Raw genomic sequence first — 10,861 nt, 5'->3', positions numbered from 1 at the left:
CATTCGAAGATAAATTATTCCTTGGGAGTATTTACCAACTTGATCTATTAAATGTGTTAGGTTAGGATACTCCTTAGAACTATAAAATCTAGCATTAAAACCTAGAAAGCCCAGGTGTTGATTTCAGCAGTAAGCAATGGCGTACATATGGTAAAACCAGTTCGTGTAGACTTCCAAAATGGAAAATGAGAAGGAGACGCCAACTCTTATGGTGGTCTTTGCATCTCTTTGCAAATAGTTTAGACGCATCTGACTCAAACCCCATCTCTTCACACATTGATTCAAGAAATGGTACCCAGTTCAGCTCAAAGAAAGACTTTATCAAATTCATCTCATAATGTCCAAGACCAATCTTGAGGTATAACCAATCAAACTCAAAGACATATTTTCTCTGCTCTTCAGGATGAGACTGATTAGCATGATTGTTATATTCTTCAAGTGTTAAAAAAGATTTGTTGCAATCAGCAAATACACAAATAACTGCTTCTTGCTTTAACTTCCTAATGATCATATATGGAAGGCCATCACAACAGATAAAAGTCCAATGTCTTTTTCTACCACCATATCGAAGTATGTCATTCTCTTCTCCAATCTTGCGTAAGACTCTAGCAACTGCCAAACTGCTATTAGGGTTGCAAACTACAGGATCGGTAAAAAAAAACTCATGCTTTCCTTGATGAGTTGATGTTACATGGTAAAACTGAGCAAATTCTGAATGTACTTCAGTCGTATCTTTCATGTCTGTCTTTTCTTTATCATGCTCAAAAACAATCTTCTGTATCATTTCTTTTTTTATCTTTTTGTATTGCTTTAGCTTCTTTGATACCCTCTCTTTCCCCACAGCCAATGCAAACTCGTTTCAGTTTATCATTTAATGTTTGACAATTTTTGCAAGTTATGTAATTTTCCTTGTTAAAATTCTTCTTTCCTAAATCGTCTATAGAATCCATAATCTTTTTTTGCCGCTCGAAGATGCCGATAAGTGAAGTTCTACAAAATTATGTTTTCGGGGGGAGCAATTTGTCAAATTAACAAGTTATTCAGGTATTCTAACATTGCTTACATTTGTTGATACCATGATAACACAATGATAACACTGTCTTGTCAAATATACCTTATTCTCATAGAATGCATACACTTGTGTCTTCATGGACGTCCAAGGACAAATGGTGATGATAAAGCATGCGATTCCGGATATTGACCGTCCCCGGAAAAACTAAATTCTAAAAATGAGTTATCGGCCTTTTCGCGCCAGACGACTATTGAAAAGGCTAATTACTGGCCACCAAACAAAACTTCGGGCTAATGCTTTCATTTTAACGACACCAAGATGTCTTCATGGATCTGTCCTAATAACTGATTGCGAAGTTTACTAGGAATTATCACTCTTACGCCCCACATAAGGCATCCTTGATGTACAGTCAGTTCATGTCGTCTAGAATAATATGGAGCATATTCACTATCTTTGTAAATAGTGTTCCAGCCATCCTGTGTGAAGGTAGTAATAAGTCCCAAAACACAGTTATTTCTTGTTTCCTGTTGAACTTGTTTGTTCGAAACGGGAATTGCTTCCATTTGAGCAATATGGAAAGATTACCCCATGTTCAACGAAGTGTCTACTTCAGTACTGTTTAGTGGAAGTCTAGATAACGAGTCTGCGTTCGCATGTTTAGCAGTTCCTCGGAATTCAATCTCATATTCATATCCTGACAGGAAAAATTCAGTTCAATAAAAATCCCAAAATATTTTTGTAGAAATAAACGTTTTTTATTCAAAGAAAATAATCAGAAAAAATGAATTGTGACTTTTTGTCCTGTGACTTTCTGTCCTACATTCAATTATTCTATCCTACCTGTGCGAATTTCAAACAAGCAATTTTACACCAGTACTTAAAACCTTCCATCCTTTATGGGGGCATTTTACATAGATAAATAAAATCGTATAATGTAAGCAAAATGAGGATGTTAATTTTAATGCATGCCTTTTTGTGCTTCTTCGTTACATTTGGTGTTTTATACATACCTGTCATCCTCTGAAAGTCAAAATGCAGGTCATGACATGCATTGAGTAAAAAAATCTCCGGTCATAACGCAGGCGAACTTTTTTCAGGCTCAATCAAAGAACAAATAAATATTTACACAGTATTTATAGTCAAGACATATTTCAAACACAAAATATTATTTCCAACTATTATTATATTCAGATGTAGCTGTCTTTGCATTCTTTAAAAGAAGTGCACAAGGTTTCAGTTCATAGCAATTCAAGTTGGTATTCATTTTGCAAGACAATAATGCACACAATGTGTCTTTATTTAGGTCAGCACGGAATTCTGTTGCTATCCTTTTTCACTAAAGAGAATGCCCTTTCACTGTCTGCATTACTGTTAGGTAAAACAAGCATAGTTTTTGCAAGTTTTGATAGAACAATAAACCTAGCTTTATTTGAAAAAATGTCATGTAACTTTGTCATTTCTCCCCAAAAAGTGGCAATGTCAGTTTCAGGTGAAAGGCATTTTGGTAACTCATCTAATGGTGTTAACTGGTAATCAGTGAACTGTTCTTGTAGTTGTGATTTCTCATCAATATCCAGAAGGTTTGGAAATGTATCCACCAGTTTCATCACTGAAAAAAACCCAATAAACTTATTTTGTCTAGGAATATAAATATATGAGATGTTTTTGTTCTGTTGTTGCCTACAATATCTACAATCTAAGATACTAAATCTCTTGATCAGTTTATAATAATGTGTTTTTTTATCAGTGATATTTATTTTAAATGAGGACTTACCACAATCAGGTGAAACTTTGTCTTTCAATACAGGGTTAAGGAATCCAACATGTACAAGTGTCTCATCTTTGAAGGGAAACTTCTTTATCATCTTTGCAACCACACTACAGTAGAACTGTTTTACATGCCTAGAAAAATAAACTTTATTATGAAAAATATTGTTGTGTTGATATCACCTTGACATACATTTTTTAAAATTCTTATCTATAGATGTTACAATTATTTTATAATCAATCATTTATCATAATAAATAAAAATTATTACTCCAGATTTTATGTACCTGAAAAATGTGGTCTTAGTTTCTTGGGTTAAATCATCAGAGTAGTCTACAATGTAGCTTCTTTTTTTTGTGCCGACAGCATAAGATCATTCGACAGTTGGTTATCACGATTATGGTATATGACATCACAAATGTCCTTGCAAGATGAAATGCATTTTACTTTGACAAACTGTCCAAGAAATTTCCTCAACAGTCTGGTAATTTGTTCATGAAGAATCCCTATCTTCGCAGCATTGGCCTGAAAAAGATACCAAAAAATTAAATACAAATGGATCTACAATGTATAAATACATACATTTACAGTGATTTATACTTATATAAACAAGTGATTAGTGACAATTGGACATACATGTATATTGAGTTGATTAATTATACCTTACTGTTAGCTGTATTGTTACCTGTATAAGCTTGTTGATATAGGGGTGGTGTCAGTTTATTATACACAAGCCTTAAAAATGTATGGTTTCAATCAATTAATTAAGGAAGTCAATTTATACATGTACCTGAAAAGCAGTATTAAATGCATTTAAAGGTGCCAAAATGAATTCTAGGAACTGGAAATAAAGCATCATTTCTGGATTATTTAGGTGTTTTGCAACACGTTTAACTCTGCCTTCCTTTTCCACATCTTGGTGACTGTTGAAATAACTTTTCAAAGCTGGCCAGTGGTGCAATATACGTGTTATAAATGTTTGAAGGGATAACCACCTGGTACTGACATGTTTTAATATTTTCAGAGGTTCAACATCACAAAATGATAAATATTCCTTGTATTCCTCCATTCTTTTGGATGAATGTTGAAAATGATAATATATGTCAACAATGAAGTCATCAATTGGTAAAGGGAGTTCCTTAACCCCTGCTCCACAACAGAGATTTGCCAAATGGCAAATACATCCCATGTCTACCACATTCGGTTGCTTTTGTCTAATTCTAGAGAGAAGGGAATTTTTTCTGCCTTTCATGACTGAGCAATTGTCTGACATAAAACCAAATACATTTTTCCAAGGAATTTGCCTTTTCTCTAGAGTATTTTCCAAGGCATCAAATACATTTTGAGCATTCCCTATATTTACGATAGGCATATCTAGAAATCTAGTGACAGTGTCACCCAAAATACTGTCAAAGTATCGAACAAGTATTAAAAATAATTTGTCATTCCCTCTATCATTGCTCTCATCACACATAATTGTGAAGGGTTGAGTTTTACAGATATCTTCTACCACTTTAGTATTGTCTACTGCAATAGCCCTTTTCACAATAAGGGTGGTTTTGGTTTTCCAATCAGAGTAACCTGCAGCCTAAAGTTTCGTTTCACCTGTTTTGTGTCCAAAGTTTTAAAATCTGAAATGCCTTGACACGGTCTGACAACATCTTAACGTAATTTTGTATCCATGGTCTGTTTTGGTCTGACACGGTCTTAACGGGTCGAAACAGCCCGCTAAGATTCAGTCTTGTTTATCTTGAACATGCACAGTTTATTTGATGTTTACTAATGGTTAAAACTTTTTATAACTAAGATGTGGTATGGTTGTCAATGAGCCGGTGGTGTCCAAAAATCTTACTAGTAAAAGTTTATCATTTGTTTATTATAAGACAATATTTAGGAACAATGCAGTAAACTGTTCACGTGAATGTTACAAGATTTATAAATTATAAATATTCACTGGGGTAAAGCTGATGACCGTAACTGTATTCACGGTCATCCCAAGATGTCGGATGAAAAAGTAGGTCAGTATCTGTATTGTCTGTTACAGTGTTTCTATATCATTTTCTTTACAAAGGAGACATCGATACGATGTAAATTTATAAAAGATTCACACGGAAATCACAAATTACTTCAGAGAAATGTGCATGAAACAGGAAATTCGATTTAAAAAAATCGCTAAGATGACCGTAAATCACAATCGAGATGACCGTAACAGAATCAGCAATTCATAACAAGGGTGACCGTAATTGGTTAAAAGATGACCGTAATTTGTAAAGGATGACCGTAATTTCTAAATGATGACCGTAACTTTTAAAGGATGGTCGTCAATTCTAAGAAATATCCGTATTTGTATAACAACATTTTTGTATCAAATGATTAATGGTGTTGATATAAAACGTATTTATATGAGAGTATTATCCTATAGGTAGGAGAAAATAAAACGTGCTTTAAATACAAAGTTCACCATATATATCTTTTTTTACGGTAGAGGGTATAATTTTTAAAATGAACACATACAAGACATGCACATGAAAAGGTGGGGGAAAACATGCAACAAAAGCGCGATTAAATGACACCTTACAAGTATAATAAAAAAAAAAGTGTGCTGCACAGCCTCCAACTAAACGCCAAAACCCTTTTTTTTTATTTCTGGAATTCCTTGTAATATAATAAATGCATTAAAAAAAAAATGCCAGTGGATGTACACCCATTGATATTATATCGTCTTTGGTTTGTCTTCTATTTTGTCTTGCAAGTAAAATAACAGAACCTGTTTTAAAATACTACGACTAAACTAGTGAAGGCGAGCTCCAGCAAAATATTCTTTGGCCTTAAAATAGTCTTGTGTGTATAGCGTATCACAAGAGGCAGGGCGGATTAAGCCATTTAAAAAAACCAGGGGTCCCAACCCAGGGTAGAGGGAGTTCAAACTATGTGTCCCCATTCAAATGCACTGATCGGTAAATAAAAAGGGGGTTCCACCACTGAGGAGAACCTTGTCAATTTGTATATACAGCAATATTATCCATATATAAAGACAGACTAAGATTTTAATCTGCTTCCTCTGGAACAATGCACAGAGGCTCAATTACCGGATATTCATATGTTTGATTAGTGTTTTTTTATGCTCCATTCATGGGCATTACGTTTTCTGATCTGTGCGTCCGTTCGTTTGCTTGTCCGTTCGTCTGCTCCATCTCAGGTTAAAGTTTTTGGTCGAGGAGGTTTTTGATGACGTTGAAGTCCAATTAACTTGAAAATAAGTACACATGTTTTCTAAGATATGATTTTTCTAATCATAATGCCAAATTACAGTTTTTTCCCATTTTAACGGTCCACTGAACATAGAAAATTATAGTGTAGATGAGGCATGTACTAGAGACACCTCAGAGGGACACATTCTTGTTTCTTCAACTTTTCGTCGTATCTCTGTCAATTTGTAGTTAAATTTTAAAGTCGTTATCAATAAATATTTTATTGTTTACGAGGCAATTTACTATCATTGTCATGAACTCAAAATACGGCAAATAGTTAAAAATAAATTGATGAAACATGTTTATATCCACTAACTAAGCCCCTTTTGAAACAAACACAACAAAAAGCCATGAATACAAATACGGATATTCTTAGAATTGAGGGTCATCATTTAAAAGTTACGATCAGCCTTTATAAATTACAGTCATTCTTTACAAATTACGGTCATCTTTTACAAGTTACGGTCATCTGTTTACCAATCACGGTCATCCTTGTTTTATGTTACGGTCATCTTGAAAATATATTGATAATGATTTACGGACATCTTAGCGATTTTTTCAAATTGAATTTCGCGTTTCTTGAACATTTGTCGGTAGTAATTTGTGATTTCTGTGTGAATCTTTTATAAATTTACATCGTATCAATGTATACTTTGTAAAGAAAATGATATAGAAACACTGTAACAGACAATACAGATACTGACCTAATTTTTCATCCGACATCTTGGGATGACCGTGAATGCAGTTACGGTCATAAACTTTACCCCAGTGAATATTACTTTTAACATTTAAATAACAATTCAGTTATATATATATCATGTATATGTAACACGAACTTAAATTTACTATTCTTAATTTTTAGGTTTTCGAAAGACTGAAGCAGGTAGTACCAGACCTACGTGTGCAAGCCTTCTGTCTGGACTTTGAGTCAGGTATGTTCTATATAAAACATAGTATACTACAATACAACAAAATGTGATATAAACACCAATGAATTTAAATATAGATATAAAGGAAGATGTGGTATGAGTGCCAATGAAACAACTACATGGCTGACGTTACATTTGTATTTCCTTTCACAATTCCTTTTCAATCATTCAAAACAAAAAGGTGGTATAAGTGTAAAATTTCATTTATTATAAAATCTCTTCATCATATAATTTTATTATGTATAAACAATGTGTCATTTAAATTTACAACAGCCTGGTCAGCCATCAAGACCGTCTTCCCTACAGCCGAGATAAAGGGATGTTCATTCCACTGGTGCCAAGCAATCATGCGGAAGGTTGCTAAGTTGGGGTTGAAGACCGCCTATGACTCCAAGAAGAGGGTCCACCTCTTTATCAGGAAGTTACTTGCTCTGCCATACCTGCCATCTGACCACATTAGACCAGCTTTTACTGAGATGCTTCAAACCACTGCAACAGCCTCACCACAGATCAAGCAGCTGATGACATACCTTCAACGTACCTGGTTCAACAACACAGTCTGGACTGTTCAACAGTGGTCTGTCCATCGGCTCTCAGTGAGGACAAACAATAATGTAGAAGGTATTAATTCTTAGTAATATATTTTATAGTTAATAATAAAATCAAAATAAGAAGATAATAAAAAATAAGAAGATGAGACAACAATTCCCGTAACTTTCAACCAGCATCAATGAGAAATTAAAATAACTTTACACATTAAAAACATATTTCGCTTTTATTTAAATTTTTGGTATCTATTGTTTATTTATTGTGTTTATTTATTTTAGGATGGTAAAGTTGAACTATCATCATATTTGAGTTTTTATAAATGTCACTAGACACATTAAAATTGTTTCGTTTTTATTCAATTTTTTACTAATTATTGTGTTTATTTTAGGGTGGCATAGGCGTTTCAATGGCAAGGCTGCCCACAACCACCTCCATTTCTACAAGATTGTGCCAGCCTTCCAACAGGAAGCCAAGACCGTGTCCATCACACCGCAGCTTGTGAGTGAACAGCAGCTCAGCCGCTATCAACGAGACACATACAAGCAGCTTCAAGGCCGTCTAACTTCACTGTGGGAGCAGTACGAGGAAGACAGTATCCGAACATCCGACTTTCTCCGTTCCGTAGGCCATCTGTATGCACCACCTGTTCCTCAACCAGAGACCCTCCCAGAGTCCGACTCTGACGATTCCGACTACGAGTCTGATTAAGTGTTAATTGAAGTGACTTGATGAACATATTGATTGTGCTTATTATGTGTATACTAGTGCTTTGTTAAAATAGTAACTTTAATGAGTTCATGATCGTAATATAGTGCATTTTGGTATGTTTTAGTGCTTTTGTTTCAGTTGTGACTTTTATAACTGCATGTTTATGTTGTGACTTTTATAACTGCATGTTTATTTATTTTAGTGCTTTATGATATAGGTTATATGTGTGAGTGTGAATATAAATGTTTGAATATTTGGAGACATGTGTATGCAGTGGAATAAATGAATGAGTGACAAGAGCATATGAGAGAAAACGTACGAGATTGTTAATTTAAAAAATTTATATAAGATGAATGTCCTACATGTAGGAACGAAATGTATATATGAATGGTTTGTGTATGATGTATGTATGAAGAAGGTTTATATGTTTGGTGTTTATTTGTTTATCTGTATGACTGAATGAATAAATAAAATATATTAAAAAAAATATCATCTTTTTGTTTCTTATACTAGAGTATATTGGTATGATTGCCCATAATACAATTATCCATCAACAAATGCCAACAAATGCACAAAAATGAGAACATTTAAATTGTCAACACAATTCAACACAATGAACAAAGCAAAAAGAACATTCAGTATGATGAAAATGAAACTGGCCATCTTTTATCATGTAATTAGCCAATCGGGTGCACATTCCTGTCAGATTTTACGGGTAATTTGTTATGTTATTGGAAAATTCTGCAGTAGTCTCTGTCTTGGAAAGATGTTCAGCAAATAGAATGACTCGAAACTATAAGAAAGAACAAAAAATCAGAATTATTAAACAATGTGTCTGATGATCATGACAAATATAACTCGAACTTGATGAATTGCCTTCCTTAGAGTTAACCTTTACACTGAGTCCTGTTTTTAATTTCACCAAGACTGAGATTGAGAAGATTTTTATAGTTTAGAATAATATATATTTTTTACAGATATAATAAAAAGATCTGTAACATGTGCTTGTATTTATATATCGTCATTGACAGCGACAGTCAACATTCCTGCAGTTTAAAATTCATATAAAATATGATGCCTTTATATCACATTACAATAAAAATGATTCTTCAGAAAATGTTTACAACTGATAATGAAGAAATAATCAATATACTTACATAATATGGCCGCAACAAGTTGTAAACACGAGCGATGATGATCAAGCAAAGATAACTCTTACAAGAATAAATAAAATCTTCTGTACAGAAAAAAAGTACTACACAATCATATTTATGTTATTATTATGAACAAATACTTATTTTTTGTATTATATTTTATGTAATAAACTCAAAAAAAAAATTAAAAGTGTGGACGATACGTCTCGCAATGTGTGGCCGATATGTCCCATGGACGATGTGACGGTATGGCCGACACATCCTAGGGCCGTCATGGAAGTATGGCCGTCGCGTCTCGAAAGCCATTATTCTGTTGTAATTTGTATGTTTTAATTCGTCAATATATGATATACATATATCAATTGGTATATACGTGCCTTTAAATAGAAACACATGACATACACAACTGTGAGCGTGCGGATTAATCAATGTTAAGATTAATTCATTTGATACACAAATACAAATGTAGAGTACCTATCAATGTAATTTTAAAACTATTTGGTATGTACGCAATACGATGTTTAAAATATTTACAAAACGATAAAAATAAACCCAACCTTTCGGTAGACAAACTAGCTTAAACTGGCGTGCACATATCCAGGTGATATCGGATGTAGATAACAAGAAAATTTTGTAGCTCAATGTACATGTTACACGTGAATTTAACTACCTCGTAAATAATTCATAATTTAAATGGATTTCAAGATTATTTACAGAATTGGTGGTTAAGAGTTTGCAACGTCCATTGGCCAATATAACGAGATAAAAAGGACGATGTGGTGTATGAAATTATTCTTTATCTTTCCTGTATCCTTTTCGTAACTGTGTGGAGCTCGTAGGTCCAAAACTTTCTCTACTCCTTCTCGTCGATAGACTGCAAGAATCATACCGTGCAGGAAAGTTTTGTAATGTTAAATTGGTCTGTGAAGATGATAAGGCCATAAGATGCCATTCTGTCATTTTGCAGAAATCAAGTAATTTTTAGAGAAAAAATTGTCAGAGAAATGGAGTGATTCCGATATTAATCATGAACAGATAACAGTCAACTGTAACAATTTTCTGATAGGTACCATGAAAAAGGTCATTGATTTTCTACATGACTTTCCTATCGATTTAACTTACACCAATATTTCGATTCCCCAGTCACCCTTGGGGGGTAAATTACGTTGTGGAAGCAGAAGCTAGCCGACTTATCTGAAAGCCAGAGCACGGAGTCTGTACCAAAGGCGCCTAAAACTGCTAGTTTTGAATCTAGTTTGGTAACATCGGATTTCATCCCAAACTATCTAGACATAGGAAAACTTTTGGACGAAGATTTTAACAGAGACGACAATGCAAAGCTCAAAATTATGTAGAGATAATAAAGAATCTGTCAATAGCAAGGAGACATGAAACAGCATAAACTCATCCTTAATTAAAAACAAAATAGATAGAGACAAGCAGATATCATCACACAATGCTATGTAATAAAGTAGCGCCGACCAGCACCCC

The 10,861-nt window shown here is 33.8% G+C and overlaps 2 protein-coding genes across 2 annotated transcripts; one reads left to right on the top strand and one right to left on the bottom strand.

The window, feature by feature from the left end:
• Positions 1–789: 789 nt before the first annotated feature.
• Positions 790–2,916, bottom strand: LOC139486056 (uncharacterized). Its single transcript, XM_071270747.1, has 2 exons — positions 2,787–2,916; positions 790–2,621 (listed from the first exon to the last, which is right to left on the bottom strand). Exons 1-2 carry the CDS (start codon positions 2,875–2,877, stop codon positions 2,317–2,319), a joined length of 396 nt encoding a protein of 131 aa, XP_071126848.1. The 5' UTR covers positions 2,878–2,916; the 3' UTR covers positions 790–2,316.
• Positions 2,917–6,973: 4,057 nt separating this feature from the next.
• LOC139486055 (uncharacterized) lies at positions 6,974–8,577 on the top strand. Its single transcript, XM_071270746.1, has 2 exons — positions 6,974–7,580; positions 7,897–8,577. The coding sequence occupies exons 1-2, from the start codon at positions 7,079–7,081 to the stop codon at positions 8,214–8,216; spliced, it is 822 nt and encodes a 273-aa protein (XP_071126847.1). The 5' UTR covers positions 6,974–7,078; the 3' UTR covers positions 8,217–8,577.
• Positions 8,578–10,861: the final 2,284 nt, after the last annotated feature.

Source organism: Mytilus edulis, chromosome 8 (genome assembly GCF_963676685.1).
Source record: "Mytilus edulis chromosome 8, xbMytEdul2.2, whole genome shotgun sequence".
In the NCBI taxonomy this organism is placed as follows: Eukaryota; Metazoa; Mollusca; class Bivalvia; order Mytilida; family Mytilidae; genus Mytilus; species Mytilus edulis.
Note: the sequence above shows the minus strand (reverse complement) of the source record. Positions and strands in the feature narration are given on the sequence as shown.